The 16,992-nt window shown below is 43.2% G+C and overlaps 1 protein-coding gene across 1 annotated transcript; it reads left to right on the top strand.

Annotated features, from left to right (window-relative positions):
* The first annotated feature begins 1,152 nt into the window (after nucleotides 1-1,152).
* On the top strand, nucleotides 1,153-15,235 carry trim8b (tripartite motif containing 8b). The gene is made up of 5 exons (XM_004556636.4): nucleotides 1,153-3,771; nucleotides 12,274-12,369; nucleotides 12,479-12,744; nucleotides 12,851-12,966; nucleotides 13,087-15,235. The coding sequence occupies exons 1-5, from the start codon at nucleotides 3,166-3,168 to the stop codon at nucleotides 13,785-13,787; spliced, it is 1,785 nt and encodes a 594-aa protein (XP_004556693.1). The 5' UTR covers nucleotides 1,153-3,165; the 3' UTR covers nucleotides 13,788-15,235.
* The last annotated feature ends 1,757 nt before the right edge of the window (nucleotides 15,236-16,992 follow it).

Here is a 16,992-nt window from a genome sequence, read left to right as displayed (position 1 = left end):
ACACACAAGCGGGTAATAGAGAGTCCAGGCCTTTAACAAATGCTGTAAGCCCTTTAGTATGTACGATCCCCGGCCCTTCCTCCCCGGCTCGTCCCTCATCTCCTCCCGGTTAAAACGTGACACACTTCAGTGACAGGTCACGTGATGGCCGTAGCGTTGATCCGGAAGGAGGGAGGGATGGAGGGGAGCGGGTTGAGTAGCGGGAGGAAGGGAGAGTAGAAGGGGATTGAAAATGCGTCAGGTCAGCCAGAGAGCGCGTGTAACAGAACGGAAGCTTGTGCGAGGAGGTTTCAAAATAAACATCAAGGAGCTTAAAGAGAGAAAAAAAAATCACCCATGACTGAAAAATGAAACCAACAAAGAAATGATAAAAACTCTGCAGTTCATCTAATGGTCACTTGAGGCTGGTTCCAAAAGTCAGTCAGTCCCCGAACTCCAATATTAAAATGCCCAACCAAACAGTGTTAAAAGAGCACGTTTGCAGCCTGGTACCAAAAACGAAAAAATAAATAAATAAAAATACCTGGCAGCACGAAGCTATTATGGGTTTATTGGTTTACTGAATTGACTTAATCTATGTTCAGTAATTGTCAATAAAGAATCATTCTGTTCTTCTTCTTCAGACTGAAGAAAACAGATCTTCTTCTGAAAATAAAGGTCAAGTTATTTTCCATAGTGGACCAAATTAAATGACCAAATTTATGCTATAGAACCCAAAAAAACTAAATAAAATCTACTTAAAAACATGTGTACTTAAAAAAAAAAAAGACTGGCAGTGGATAGATGCAAGGACCCCAAAAGTTACGCTTTGGTGGAAAATAGATGTTCTATTAGACACAATAAGATGGCTGATCAAATCATTTGACTAACTCATCTACCAGCCATGGCAGTTATTAGTGTTGAAAATATAACTTTAATCTTTACATTTCGACTTCATCCTCAGAATGTTATTTAGACTTTATCCTGAAAATAATATTTTGACTTTTAGATCGAAAGTTAGACTTTATTCTCAAAATGCAGAAGAGGATTAGGGCCAATATGCCAAAATGGCCAGGGTAGAATTCCGAGGAAAAAGGTCCTAGTGGTGATTTTCGACTACACTGAAACTTGTTTTTAGTTTGGAAATCACCACCGGAAGCTGCCCGAGGTAATGGCTATCTTGACTTTGCTTCAGTTCAGCTCGCCTGCATTCCTCCTCTCTCTAAACCCTGGCCGATAGAGACAGAGAAAGAAAGGAGGAGCAGGAGGGGGGCAGATAACACAAATTATTATTCACAACCGTGTTGGATTTTTATGAAACCCGGAGTCGACTCATACGGGACACATCAAGCCACGAAAATTACTCCTGCCAGACGGCTCCTTCGGACGTACAATACCGAGAAAATGCGTATTTTTCTTTACTGAAAAGGGGACTGTGGCGTTGATGAGTCTGTGTAGGACAGCTATCGAAAAGCAGCTTTGGTGAAACAGCCTACAGCGTTTCCACAGCGGATATCTACTTTTTGTCTTTCTTTTTTTAAAATGAGGATTTGCAAGATGGCTGATGACAGCTAGCCCTAACAAGGACAGAAACGCGACGTCCCCTTTAAGATCAGGAGGGTATATTTTTGTATTTTTTTTGTAATTTTTTTAGTTAAATATATAAATATGGCTGCTTCTAAAAATAATGACCATAGGTTATATTAGCAGCGACTGTCCTCGTGTGAAAGCGGAGTGGATGTAGTGTTTATCTGTACCTGTGCTATGGTAGAAAATGGTGAGGTGACGTCTGAGGTAATTTACGCGATTTAATCGAGATAAGGAAGTACATAAATATGTTGTTGGCTGAAGGCTGTAGGGGGGGAAATGGTACAAACCAAAGTAAAATAAAATAAAATGAAGGGGTCCACAGCTGAGAACTAGTAATCTTTGTGTGAGGAGATATTTGATAGATGTTTCTGGCTCTGCAACAGCAGCCCAACATTCCTGCGGATCCTAAAAACCCCTTTGTTTTGTGCGCAAGAGCTGGACTCGACTATTAAAACGATTAACTATGCAGTAAACAGCCTCGATGTGATGGCCCGGGTATGATTTCCTTTTTAATGAGATTATAAGGCCTTTGTTGTCGACTGAAAACTGGTAGAAAAGCTGCGGCCTTGTGTTCAGATATGCGAGCTGTGCCACATAGCAGGCGTTATTCATCAAATGGAAATGTCGCTTTTATGTCAAATTGAAGGGCTGGAGGTACCTGTGTTTTTCCATCTGACCTTTGAAACAGCTTTTTCTGCCTACTGCCAAACCATCGCTGGTTGTATGTATAATTAAATTGCTGGTAGAGGCTACTCGGATACTTATTTATGATTCAGCGGACAAAAGCATTGCGCTGCGTTGTGATTATAGAGGAAATCAAGCGTCCTTGAGATCCCGATAAAACAGGTTCAGCTATTTTTTTTCTCTCTCTCTCTCTCTGTAAAGCTTTCTGTGTGGGAATAGTAATCAGGGTGTGGGCTCCAGCAGTCCTTTCTCGTGCTTTTCATGTTTTCATGCATGGTTTGTTGGTCTGAATTGTCCACAGTCAGTCATAATCCGGCGTTTAAGTGGAAGAGAGCTGTGAAGGTAAGGGCAGAAAAGGATCAAGTGTCTATTCCCGTGCTACACAGAGATTGAGTCTCTCCCTCGTCGTACAGGTAATTGTGTAGATCTTAATTCTCTGTGCCTTGTTTGCATTTCGTGGTTTACCTGTAGCAGACAGGCTGTTGGCTTCCTGCAGCAGGCCTTTAAACAGACACACACAGAAGCTGTGAAGTGAAGGCAGGCCCAGTGCTTGTGTGTATGTGTGAGTGTGTGTGTGATTTAGGGGAAAGGAAAGCACAGTTTACTGTAATCTGCATAACGTCAGCCCCTGTTGCATGTGTTGAAATCACCAAGGTGTTGTCATTTTTGCCTGAAGCCTTCTCTGGTCAGGTTTCTGGAATTTTGCCTTCATGCTGCAGTAATAAGCAATACTCGTCATCTGTCAGGGAGACTCCTCTAATTTGGTCACAAAGGTCGGCCTACACAGACTGATCTTTCAGGGGCGGCATTGGGTCTGGTTTTATCTTCTTTCTTTTTTTCGCGAGACTCAGTTTGAGAGTGTCAGGTTTCCTGTGAGAGAGACAGAGGTCTGAAAGGAGTGGAAACCAGTGTATGCCTGCCTGCACCATGATGGCCTCTGACATGGCTGAGACATGGAGGAACTGTTTTGAGGAGGAGCTTATCTGCCCCATCTGCCTACACGTGTTCTCAGATCCCATCCAGCTGCCCTGCAAGCACAACTTCTGCCGGGGCTGCATCAGCGAGGCCTGGGCCAAAGACTCCTCGCTGGCTCGCTGCCCCGAGTGCAATCATGCTTACACCCAGAAGCCCAGCCTGGAGAAGAACCACAAACTATCCAACATAGTTGAGAAGTACAACGCCCTGAGCGTGGAGAAGGCCACCACGCCGACACTGCAGTGCATTCTCTGCCGCCGGGGTCCCCCACTCCCCGCCGTGAAGGTCTGCCTGCGCTGCAACGCCCCGTGCTGCCAGTCACACGTCCAGACACACCTGCAGCAGCCGTGCTCAGCCCTCGGGCACCTGTTGGTGGAGGCGGAGGCGGTGAAGGCCTGGACCTGCCCCCAGCACGACGAGTACAGGCTGTACCACTGCGAGGCCGAGCAGACGGCTGTGTGTCAGTACTGCTGCTTCGCCCGTTGCCATCCCAGCCACGGCCACGCCGTCACTGATGTGGAGCTGCGACGCAATGACATCAGAGTAAGGGAAAACGAATACAGTGTGCTTACTTTAAACACTTGTTTTTTCCATTTCTTATATGTGCTCAAGTGACTCGAATAAGAACAGGGGAAAGAAAACTACTGACGTCTTGTACGTTACTCAGATTGGTTGATAAGATATTTAAAAGGAAACCAGTAGGAGTATTGAACCTGTGGCTTCAGAGTCATATGCAGCTCTTTCTGCCATCTCCAGTGGCTTCCTGTGGCCAGACCTAGATGATTGTAAACATAGAAATGAATAATAGTTGCTTTATAACAGCCCCGATTCCTTCAGTTGACAAATTTTTTTTGTTTGTTTATTTGTTTTGTTGTTAGTAATGATAAAAGCAACTAATTTTTAGTATTTTAGTTCATAAATGCTGTAAGACTTTGAAGAAATTGTAATAGGTTAATTTATACTAAGTGGACATTATAAAGCTAGAATATATTTTGGGGTCAAAAATTACTGGAAAAAAGCACTTTTGCTAGTAAAATCTGTAAAATCTATTTAACTATGATTTTTTTTAAAAAAATCAGTGGTGTCACATTGGATCGTCTGTCGAATATTTTCTACATTTTGCTGATAGACTACAACAATTAATCAAAAAAATAATCAATAGTTTCAGCCCTACTTACTGCTCTCTGCTCATCAGAGATCAATAAGTGCTGGCTTTTATAACAGCATCACACCATCCTGCAAGCTCATTTTTCATCCACTTTGTAGCTTTCAAGCAAACATCAGCAGAACAAAGAGCATATTTAATGCCTTCCCGTGCCACATTTAAGACCTAAAGTGGAGATTTCTGCTGCCACAATAAGTTGTTGATTGTTTACCTCGTTACACAATCCCGTCTTCAATAACAGAACACTTTCCCATTTTAAGAAATGGTTGCATTTCAAGTGTTTCAGGTCTATCTCGCATTTTTTCAGTGGTGATCCATTCCAGCCTCCGTTCTCATCTGCTGGAATGACAAACAATGTGGTCGAGAGTGGAACAATGAGGGGCCCTCAGAGGGCCTTATCTCCCCAGCACAGGTGCATCCGAGCTCAGGGATCGCCAGTTGTGTGCGGCAGGGGTGGGAGTAGAGACGAGGGGAAGGGGGATTAAAGTGATTCGTCACTTGATTCTGCGGTCTACTTGGGGTTTTTTATTAACCTCTTCCTTTCCTGAGGGGTTGGTGCTTACTGCAGCTCGTTCTAGCGGAGGCTGGGCGAGTTTCCTCGCCTCTGTTCTTTCTTTTGAAGGGGTGGTTGACAGGCGCGTCCAGTCAGAGTGAAAACCAATTCCATCTGACTCATTTAGTTCACCCAACACCCTGTTTAGGTGGCAACCGTGTTATGGTTGGGCATTTTTCCTGCTGGTAATGCTATGACTCAGCTTTACGTATAGTAAATCAGTCACCTGTAGCGCACAAATGACTCTCAGGTGGGCTAAATTTAGAAGTTGTACTGTTAAAATCTGTCATATTTGCATTTTTACTAAAATACACTATTGTGGCCTGATGTTTATTGACCTTTAATCTGTGTCAGTGACCTGAATATGTGAAGAAGGAAACGTCTTACAGGTTAAGAAAAAAACACACAAGCATTCTGTTTAGTTTCATTCGTGGGACCATGCACAAAAACATTAATCCTATAAGAGAAAAGATGCTTTGTACCAGATTTAGCTACAAGCCAATTTACATCCAAGGTTTCTGGGCAGTGACACAAAACATGGCGCTCATTACATGATGTTGGATGATGAAAGGGTTAGCGTGGGTTACCGACGAGAAACAAGATCTGTGGTTTAGATGGGCTTTAGACAAATTCATGGATGTGCAGCATAAAATACACAGTTGAATAACCCATCACACATGAATCTCTAAGGCCTCAGTCACACTGGTCTAGAGACCGGTCAGCAAACCAAAGGCAACCATATGAGGTTTGTTCCCCAACTGGTTGCCAGTTGATTGGTGGTAGTTTTTAGGCGAATTGGGTAACAAAGAGGGTCCTGCAAGCAGATTGCCCCATTAGTAGTCCATAGTTTCCATGGAGCACAGAGTGGTCTGCAAATATTTGCTGTTTACTCTCCAAGCTGTAGTAAAACAATGGAAAACGGTAACCTAACATTTCGGGTTTGTTTCACACTTTGTTTTTTTGTTTTTTTAGTCGTACTACTGCTAGCTGTAAATGAACCAAGTAGATGCTAATTTGTCAGTGATCCCACAGGTGTGATACTCTATTTAGAAATAGCTTCACTAATAATAGGTTAATAGATTGTCAGTCCATTAATCTACAAATTGCATGGAGTGTAAAATATACAGATAAGGTGAAAATACCCACATGGTGGTGGCTTCATATGCTTTATTTTCCTTAGCCAACAGTCCAGAACTACAGGGAAAACCAGTTTAAGTCTTTGAATTCACAAGAGATGGCTCAGCCATTCACCTGCCTTGGCATTTACAAGTACAGGGCTCCCGACACCCACTGCTTGTTGGCTCCTATAATTGTAGAAGGTTTTTTGGAAGGTTTGCATTCAAGCAAGACCTTCAGTAACAACAGATATGATACTAAATATATGAAGGAGCTGGGGTGAAGAAGGGTTGCAAAGCGGCTTGCAGATGCAGGGCTAAAGCAGCTTTGATAGAGCGTCTTATATGAGATTTATTGATGTGTAAAGGATATCAGCTGATGTGGGCTGGCATTTAGATTAGCTGATCTGCCAGGATTGGGGCCGAGTTTGATTGTAAGGCCTGCCGAAACTGGTTCCTGTGCTCATGTTTTTTGGGCCCTCAAACACATTTTAGCCAGATCTAAACAAAAAGATCTCCAGTATAGTCAAATTATTTTTCCTGCCAACTTTCTGTTGACCACGTTTAATTTAATCAAATATAATTGCACATCTTTATTATATAAACGGTCAGAAATGTCTTGGCCCTTACTATAAATGAACAGTTCTGAGCCCGGAAAAAACCCTACAGTAAAAAAAATGCTGCACTAGGTTAGAAGTCAATTACAAACTCTCTTCTTGTTACACTGTAAAATGTCTCACTAGCCGCTTTAAAAATACAGCATCAACCAGACTTTAACCTCATTAAAAATTTATATTTTATGAAATAAAAGAGCAGAAGCTGTCTCTGAATAAATAGACCACGAGGTAAATTGTATCTCATCTGGGTGGTTGACCATGTTTTTAAGATGATGCAAACAGGAAAAAAAAAATCTAATGTCACTGAGCTCATTCACAGCCCCAGTCCATAAATATTTTAGATATTTGTCTACATGTATTAACTACTAGCAGATCCTCCATGTTGAATGTGATTTAAGGCTTGCAGAGAGGAACCACCCCTCCCTTTCACACATACACACAACCCTACAGGCCCCACCCTGCTCTTCACCTCCATCAGTCCCCCTCCAACAAATTCACCTCCCTAACACCATCCACCAGTCACTCCCGGTGAGGACCGACCTTCCCTCTGGCCCCGTTCTCCTGCTCTGGTGGTTCTGATGGAAAAGACACTGTGGTGAAATGACAACTAAAAAGCCCCCTCCCCTCTTCAATACCCCCTGTTTCCTCCCTCCCTTCCTCCCTGAGAGGTTCTCTGCAAAGCCTCAGCTTCTTCGACCCTGTTTTTCCCCCTCTGGCTTCTGCTCAGAGCCTAACTCAATCAGTCAGCACAACCAGGTCACCGTCCTGGATCTAACCATGCCAACTGTGTGTGTGTGTGTGTGTGTGTGTGTGTGTGTGTGTGTGTGTGTGTGTGTGTGTGTGTGTGTGTGTGTGTGTGTGTGTGTGTGTGTGTGTGTGTGTGTGTGTGTGAGAGAGAGAGAGAGATATCTAGGGCAGCAATTCCCAACCATGTGCTGCTGAGGCCCAGGAGTATGCAGGTTTTCATTCCTATCAGCCTCTACAGCAGCTGATCACTAATGATAAAAGCAGCTGCTGTTGGCTAGAATGACTGCGCAGTGACGATGATGATTGTGGTGGTTGTATGTGAATAAACCTTCAGCCTGAGGAAAAACAAATGATTAATGGCATGCCAAGCTAATGACAGACTCATCCTTTAATTAAGGCTGTCTGACTGTTGAATACTGAAAGTTATTCATGCTCACCAGAGGATGAATCCTAAGCATTATGGTGACCACCATGAGGTTTGCTAATCCTTGGGTGCATACACATTTTAGGTTGAATGTCATTCATTTGGTGATCATTTAATACCTTAAAGTCTCTTTAGACATGCTTTTATCCTAGTCCCGTCCCCAATTTGGTTGTATTTGTTATTTCTCTCTTTATGCTGTACCTCAAAGCATTTTTTTATTAACCAGTCTTATATTAAACATATATTTGCTTATTTATTCATGGATGGCACTCACAAATGTATGAGCTAAGCACTATCATCCCAAATTGTTGTCTGATGAGCCAATCAGAAAATGAGATTATGTCTACAGATATCATTTCCCAGTTATTCAAATTTTATTTTATTATTTTTTTAGGTTTAGAGATTGTGTCATAGTAAGTTGGTAGACAAAAAAAAGCAAAGTGATAATTTTAATCCCACTGAAAAAAGTTACAAAGTAATAAAGAATAAGGGGGGGGGGGGGGTGTATATATGCTGAAAATGGGTTACTTTAGGCTGTTGCCCAGTGGTTGCTCGGCACAGTGCATAATACACTTTTTATGCATATCCATGACTTGTTCTTCCAATGAATTTTAAGTGATGTGTAACAGGTTCTAGATGCATAGCCCATTGCTACACATCATGATATCAGATATATAAGAACCTCCAGAGGCCTAAGATTTACCCCTGAGCCAGGGTTAGTTGCTCAACTCTTGATGGTAGGAGAATTTGAAGGACAACGTAACACAGACTCATTTAGTGTGTTACTGACGTCCATTGGTATCATTATTAGATTACACTGCTAATTTTAGTACTAATTAACAAATGTTAGCTTATGGGGTGCAATGTGTGCAGGGTGGCGGCCAGGGGCAGAGACCCTGGTGGACTGATCCCAGCTACCGAGTCTAGCGATTGGGACATGGAATGTCACCTGTCTGATGGGGAAGGAGCCTGAGCTAGTGCGTGAGGTTGAGAGGTATTGGCTAGTCAGGGTCACCTCAACACATGGCTTGGGCTTTGAAAAAAATGGATTGTCGGGCAGTGGAGGGAATACTTTGAGGGCCTTATCCCACTGCCAGATCTTCCGTAGAGGAAGAAGAGTCTGGGGACAAGGGGGTGGAGTCACTGAGGCAGTTAAACAGGGCCCATGGGATAGATGAGGTTTGCCCCGAGTTCCTGATGGCTCTGGATGTTGTAGGGTTATCTTAGTTGACACGCCTCTACAATATTGCATGGCAATCAGGGGTAGTGCGTCTGAATTGGCAAACTGGAGATGGTGGTTCCCATCTTGATGAAGGGGCAATAGAGTGTGTGCTCCAAATATAGGGGGATCACACTCCTCAGCCTCCCTGGTAAAGTCTATGCCAGTGTGCTGGAAAGCAGAGTTTGTCAGAAAGTCAAACGTCAGATAAAGTTGGAACAATGCAGTTTTCGTACCGATCACGGAACAGTGGACCACCTCTTTACCCTCTCGAGAATACTTCAGGGTGCATGGGAGTTTGCCCAACCAGTCTACATGTGTCCAATTGGGTGGTCTCAGAATCTTATCTCTCCTTTTTGCAGATGACGTGGTTCTGTTGGCTTCATCCAGTGGTGGCCTCTAACTCACACTGGAGCAGTTTGCAGCTGAGTGTGAAGCAGCTGGACTGAGAATCAGCTCCTCAAAGTCTGAGGCCACGGTCCTCAGCTGATAAAGGGTGCAGTACCCACTCCATTTCTGCCCTAAGTGGAGACGTTCAAGTATCTCGGGGTATTGTTCGTTAGTTACGTGAGCAAGTGCGCGACAGACGGATTGCTGCTGTGGCATGAGTCGTGTGAATGCTGTGCCAGTCCGTCGCGGTGAAGGAAGAGCTGAGTGTAAAAGCGAAGCTCCTGATCTACTGGTCAATCTGTACCCCTACCCACACCTATGGTCGCCGAAAAGTGCCTGGCCTGTCTCATAGAGATGGGGTAAGAAGTTCAGCCATCCCATAAGGGCTCTTAGTAGAGCCACTAGCCACATCGAAAGGACCTAGTTGAGGTGATTTGGCTGTCTGGTCAAAGGTACCTTTATTGTCCCCAATGGGAAATTGATTTGCAGCATATCCACACATTAAACAACACATACATTTAAAAACACAAAAAAGAAAATCTGACGAGGATCCGAGGTGTTCCGGGCATGTCCCACTGGGAGGAGGCCCCAGGTCAGATTATATCTCTCGGCTGGCCTGGGAATGGCTTGGTGTTCCCCAGGACAAGCTGGAGGAGGAGGGTGGTCTGGGATTCTCTGCTTAGGCTGCTGCCCCCACGATCCAGCCCCAGATAAGCGGAAGAAAATGGGTGGATGGCTTTTGGAGATGCACAGATCTATCAGCTTAAGCCCATATCATCCAATAGTATGTCGTTTACTGATTTCACAATCTGATGTTTTTTTGTTGTTTTACATCAGTTTTATGCTAATCTAAGAGATAACATGATAAACTCTTAATAAGCCTCTTTGCACTGTGATGTTAGATTTCATAAAGGAAGATTTATTTTTATTTTTATTTTTTTTTTACATAATAAACAAAAATAAATAAATAAAATAATGGCATCAGCAAAACTAAACTGTTCAAATTTCAAACTCCGTATGTTCAAAATTTATATGTTGAACATCTTGGGCTAAAATTTTACAGCTGGCGGATGCCACATTCATTGTTAAATCATTAAACTTTTTTCATCTGCTCTTTTATTTCTGATTTTTCTTTTATTCATAAAATGCTACAGCAAATGAATCTGTTTTTATTTTAGTACAGTTTTACACTGGATGCCCTTCCCAACACAATCCTCCCATTAATCAGAGGTTTGGGATCGGCACTAGAAAAGCACTAGCTTATGACCCCCTAAGGCAGGGGTGTCAAACTCCAGTCCTCGAGGGCCTGTATCCTGCTTGTTTTTGAGATATCCCTGCCCTACCTGCTGCTGATTACCTGGATCAGGTGTGCTTTTGCCAATAAGAAGCTACAAGGGCAGGCTAGTTGGAAAACAAGCAGGACAGTGGCCCTCAAGGCCTAGAGTTTGACACCTGTGCCCTAAAATTATGGTTTCAAATTGGGGATCTTTAATATGTAAGGGCAACGTGTCAACCACTACACTATGGAGCCAAAAGTGAAAATTTGCTGGTTAATCCTCCTTAAATATGAGTATTTGCAAATTTTGGTGGTTAATTGGGGGAAATCTTTGGCTTTATTCTCTTACTAGGTTGAACCACCTTGGGCAAGATTTAACCTATTTATGAATAATTTATAGACTTAAAAAAAATTCTACTATTGAAATTCATTTGATTTTACTTACACATTTTTAACACTAATGAGTAAAAGTTGAATGCACAAATGCATCGTGAACTATCGCCAGTAAGCAGGACAACATTTACCAACATTAATGCCATGTATTTATTTTTATTCAGAGATGGTGTGGTGAAAAGCTTAAACACTAGCAGTACTTTAATTTTCTCAGACAGAAAATGACGATTCAAAACAAGAACAGAAAAATGTCGGTCAAATTGCTCTTTTAAACACAGGTGTCAGCCCTGAATTTCACAAACCTGTGCCCCCCTGGTCACACAGTTCACTAAATGATCGACTTGCCAAACAATACACCTGCATAGGATAACTATTCTAGCATTGTCATTGCGAGCATGTTGGCATGTAGCTGAAACCGGCACTTAGCACACCTGACCAAGAAGCAAAAAGGGCTGTAGCCATGTCAGCACCATCTTATCAATACGCTCCATTAAATGTTGAGTGAGGGTTATTTATATTTCCCATTAAATATTAGCAACACGAAGGGATCATCAAATCTGTGTCAATGGCATTCCCGCTATCCAAAATTTATGCAAAGGATTGTTGGTCTCGCACGGAGCCATTTATTCCTTCTTTTCTGTAAATTTTGGCCACAAGCTGAGCCGGATAAAACTCAGCTCGGCCTTTATTTCTTCACATGCCATCATCTTCATCATCATCATCATCCCAGAAAAAACAGACGCTGTTGCCACAACATTGCCATAGCTCGCAGAGCAGCCTCCTCTGTTTGAGTGTGTGTCTTTTAGAAAGAAAAGGCAGAATAGAGGAAGAGGAGTTGCACCAAGGGGAGAGCGAAGCTGCCGGAGCTTTTTCTGCCCATTTATCTATCTCTGCTCGCTGCCCCCGGCTCCCCCAACATTAGTCTTCACTCGCTAATGCAAACACAAAATAGCTGCTGGTTGCTATGACTGCATCCCCCTCCTTCCTCCCCCACAGGGATTGTGTGTTCGATGGAGACTAAATTAGCCCACTCCCGGATCCTAATATCTCAGGCTTGGGGAGGGGATGCTAGTAGCTGACCGAGGTCACAAGTTTCCAAGGCCACAAGGCGTTCTTTATTTATTTTCTGTCCTTCTCACCTCACAGCAAAACCTGTTAAGACAGCAGGAACGCGTGGAGGAGCGAGTGCAGGAGATTGAGGAACAGCTTTGCAAACTCGACTCAGACAAGTGTGTGGTGGAGGTATGTTTTTGCACGTCACTCCGTGGGCACGTTTTCTCTTTTATGGCTCTATAAAATCTTTAGGAAATTTTGATTGGTGTGTGTGTGTGTGTGTGTGTTTATTTTACAGGACAGGGTATGTGAGCTGAAAGAGGAGGTGCGCCTGCAGTACCAGCGGATGCACCAGCTCCTGGAGGAGGATCTCGGTCGGACACTGGAGGCTCTGGATCGGGCTCAGGCTCGGTTTTGTCAGGAGAACGCAGCCCAGGTTTTAGCTCTCGGGGAGCAGCGCCACGAGGCCCAGAAGCTGCTGAGCTCCATCCAGACTGCCTTCGGGAAGGCGGAGGAGCTGAGCTTCATGAAAAACACCAAGCCTGTTAAAATCCTCACAGACAGGTGAGCAAACGGTCTTCATACAATGATTTTTATTTATTGAATTATTTTGGAGATGTTTCCAAGCAAACACCTTATCATGAACCCCGTCTCCTCGCACTTGTTGCAGATCTCAGGCATGTGTGGGCAGCAGTCTCCCTCCTTACAAAGTTGGGAATCTCAACTCTAAACTTTTCCTTTCTGAGATCTCAAAAAGAGAGAAGAGCTTGAAAAGAACACTTGAAGGTGAGAAAATGAAATACACCTGTTAGCTTTTAATGCAGGGCACGACCGTCATGGAAGTGTTTTTCTTTTAATTACCACTTACCTCTTCTCATTTCGCACTTTCTCTCTCTCGTCTCGTAGCTCCCCTCACCCCTCCCTCGACCTTCCTGCAGTCTGTTCCCGCCTATCCCAGCGGTCAGAGCTCTGGCTCTGGTGCAGAGAAACGGAAACATTCCACTGCTTTCCCAGAGGGAAATGGGAACGGCGGAAAAAATGCCGCACCGGGTTTCAAAGACTCGTCCTCCTCTTCCTCATCTTCTTCCTCGTCGTTAGCCAAACAGCCCTACCTGGGGTCCAGCTCTGCCTCTGGAGAAGGCCAGTCCACCAATCAGCAGGCTCTCGGACCCTGTGGCCCGCCTCACATCAGCGAGAGCGGCGGGACGGGAAGCGGGAGTGGCTCGTTGACTAATCACCATTCAGGCTCTGTATTCGGCTCCTCTCACTTCCCTCCTGGAGGCAGCAGTTCCTCGCACTCCTCCCAGCAGGCAGTGCTCCCTCAGTATGGCGGTCGCAAGATTCTGGTGTGCACGATGGATAACTGCTACTGCTCTGGAGTGCCCTCTGTGTCAGGCCACCGCAGCCACCCTCCGTATCCACGCTCGGGCTCTTTTCCCTGGGTCAGTGCCCAGGACTACCCCCCTCCTCCTGGCCTGGCTTCCGGAGGTCCGTCCATGCAGGGCTTGGCAGTGAGGGACTGGATAGACGCCTCACAGACACACAGACATGCAGATTTCTACGGGCTGTATGGGCAGCCCTCTACAAAGCACTACGTCACCAGTTAACAGAGCAAACACACACACACACACACACACAGATATAGAGACAGGCACCAAAATAGCACACCTTTACAGACTTACTAACGGGAATAGACACAATACGATTATACTATACACATATTAAAATAATTGTTTATATCTACACACATACGCGCACACACATTCGGGGGCAGGGTTGATCTCTTTGTTTTTATTTTCTTCCTTTCTTTAATTTTGGTCCGTGTTTTCATGTAGTGTATTATACGTAAAATGCATAAACAGGCTGGTGAAACTCAGCTCAGCATTTTACACAGAAACAAGGAAGAGAAGCCTGAAGAGGAGACGAGGAGATGCATCTTTTTTTATTTATAGAGTAGGAGATGGATTGGTAGGAAATTAACTTTTAGTAGAGAATCTTCTCATGCTTCTTCAAGGCTTCTCACTGAGGCTAAAGGGAAAAGAGATTATACCGTGCAGTGTTGAGCTTTCCACGTTCAGCTCATGTTTCTCTGATATAATCACCCCTCCAGTTGTACTGAGGTCAATTGCCTTATGTTATTAGCAAACATATTTTTCTCCGCATAGCTGACTTTGTTTGACAGATCCTTTAAAAAGGGACTGCGGTCCCTGCGTGTCCGTTTTATTTTTATTGTCATGGCACTTCTTCCTTTCTTTGCTGAGTTCAGGGATGGATCGTACAGCTTGAACACAAAAAGCTCTTCCATGGAACACCCACAATGCACTTGTGGACGCCTTGCTATGCCTGGACTACAGATGCTGACCCACAGAGGGACAATAGAGCAGCGTCTAAAGGGCCGGCTGACCCCAGCCCTCTGCATTTTTGAAAATTCGGCCCGCATCCTTAGCACTCCCTTCCTGCTGCCACAGGACAGAAAATATTACAGACTGTTTCCATTTAGTGATGAATGACTTTGTGTTATTTGGTACACTTGTACGTTTAACGCTTGTCTACAGAGACTCTACTATTTTAGAGAAAAGGGCAAGACTGGGGAGACCAAACTAATCAGGCATCTGGACGATCTGATGATGCTGTAATTGTACTTCCTGCAGGGCAAAGATGTCACTTCCTCTCAATAAGCACACAAGCTCTTGGCTTCCTGTTTGCAGCTGAAAGCATGCAAGGAAGAGGTTTAGTTTGTTGTTTGTTTTTCTAAAAGCACTCAGATGAAGAACAATGGGGGAGAAGAAACTGTATGCTGTTTTAAAATGAGTGTACGAAAGAAACGAAGGGTGGGAGGAGCTTCTTTTTTTTTCATGAACTTTTTCTAAAAGACTGGACTGCAAGATGTAAGCAATGGTTCATCATCCTTAAAAGTAGCTGTTACAACAGCCACGATAAAGAGAGAGGAAAAAAAAAAAAACCTAAAAGTATCTTTTTTTGTAAATATTTTGTGAAATGGAAAAATTACAGACGTGATTTGGAGAAAGGATCCAAATAAACAAGTTTAAACCAGTCTCTGCTGTCAACTGTGTATGTGCGAAACATCTCATGTTTAAAGGATAAGGTTGGTGATATTCTATATTTTTGTTACTGTAAATAAATCCCATAAAAAGACAAAAAAACAGCTGTGTGTTAGTATTCAAATACGTTTCCACTTCCCCGTCATGTCCATACATAGCAGCAGCTTGTTTACTCCAACTAGAGATGTAAACAGGTAACAAATTTATGCATTAGTTTATTTAAAAACTCTTATTTTCAATCTGGCCGTTATAAAAATTCAACAAAACTGTCGTGAAAGTGCTTTTGTACACTTGTAGAGGCAGTTAGGATGTTTTTTTTATCCTAACAGCTAGCTAAAGCGAGATTAATATAGCAAATGATTCACCTGCCCAGGGTTTACTAAACTTGCAAGAAATTGTTAGCACCTGCAATTAAATATATATAATATTTATTTTGGCTGGGAAAATGTTTGGATCTATTTATTTAAAGTTCATACATAGATACATAGAAATACAGTATATAAAACAAAAACAGTCTGTTTTAATATCCAGACAATATTTGGTCTGACCGCCTTTATTCTTCAACATAGTTTGAACTCTCTTAGGCAGCTTTCTTGTCATTTAAATATCCATCAGGAATCGTTCTCTAGGCTTCTTGAAGGGCATTCAAAGCTCTTCCTTGGATGTTGGCCGCTTGTGTTACGTTCTCTGTCAAAATGATCCCGCACTGTTTCAGTAATGTTGACGTCCGGGGAGGTCAATCCATGACTGATTTTGTTCCGTTGTATGGCCTTCTATCCTAGCCTAGCATTGTATTTGGGATCATTGTGATGCTGAAAAATGAAGCTGTTGCTAATCAGATGCTTTCCAGTTGGTATTGCATGTTGGATAAAAATCTGACTTCATACTGCCATTAATTTTTACAAGATCTCGAACACCACTGGTTGACATGCAGCTCCAAACCATGACAGTGCCTTCACTGTATTTTACTGTAGGACCTCTCTCCTGAACTCTTCCATACACATGGAAGACCTTTTGATTTTCAGTTCTTGTGTAATTTGACACACTTCAGTCTGTTTCCCTTCCTTAAGAATGGCTTCTTGACAGCCACCCTTCCACTGACACAATTTCTGACGAGGCTTCATTGAGCAGTTGATGAAGGTGCAAATGCATTTCTTAGTTTCTGTGTCAACTTTGCTAAGTGTTAGGTAGCTTAACAAACAAAAAGCATTTTTTCTGAAAATGGTAAGGTACAAAGAAAAATTCTGAAAGCTCAGGGAGCCTTTCCTCAAGACCACTTTCAAAATTTGCACAAAGGTCTGGCTCTTTGCATAGAGTTTTTCATCTTCCTCTCTGGTACACAGTAAAATCACACACTAGCTTTAGCTGAGCTTTCCCGAGACTAACGCCTTCATCCTTTTAAAAATCGTGGGGGGCAATTTCATAGCACTAAAGGGCTGCCATATTTAAGTTTGTACTACTTTAATTAAGGGTCCAGTTTACAGCGTAGTTCAGAAGAGGACCCAAAGTTTTCCAGATGTGGTGGATACTTATTTTATTTACACTTTGCTTTGATTTATTTATTTTAATTATTTAAAAATTAAGCTGAGTCATAGATCTGGGTTTCCACTGTTGTGTGTGAGAAAAGGTGTCCGTGTCATCAGCGTTGCGTAACAGTTCTTCGACACCATTAGATGTGAAATACCACATTGACTCATGGTGCCAAATATATCTTTCAGAGAGCCAACTCTGGGTTTTGGGCCTTGAGTTA

The sequence above is a fragment of the Maylandia zebra genome, linkage group LG8 (genome assembly GCF_041146795.1).
Source record: "Maylandia zebra isolate NMK-2024a linkage group LG8, Mzebra_GT3a, whole genome shotgun sequence".
In the NCBI taxonomy this organism is placed as follows: domain Eukaryota; kingdom Metazoa; phylum Chordata; class Actinopteri; order Cichliformes; family Cichlidae; genus Maylandia; species Maylandia zebra.
Note: the sequence above shows the minus strand (reverse complement) of the source record. Positions and strands in the feature narration are given on the sequence as shown.

Coding starts and splice junctions, on each gene's coding strand:
- trim8b (XM_004556636.4), top strand. CDS start 3,166: ATGCCTGCCTGCACCATGATGGCCTCTGACATGGCTGAGACATGGAGG. Junction 3,772..12,273: donor TGCGACGCAATGACATCAGA/GTAAGGGAAAAC, acceptor CTCACCTCACAG/CAAAACCTGTTAAGACAGCA. Junction 12,967..13,086: donor CTTGAAAAGAACACTTGAAG/GTGAGAAAATGA, acceptor CTCGTCTCGTAG/CTCCCCTCACCCCTCCCTCG.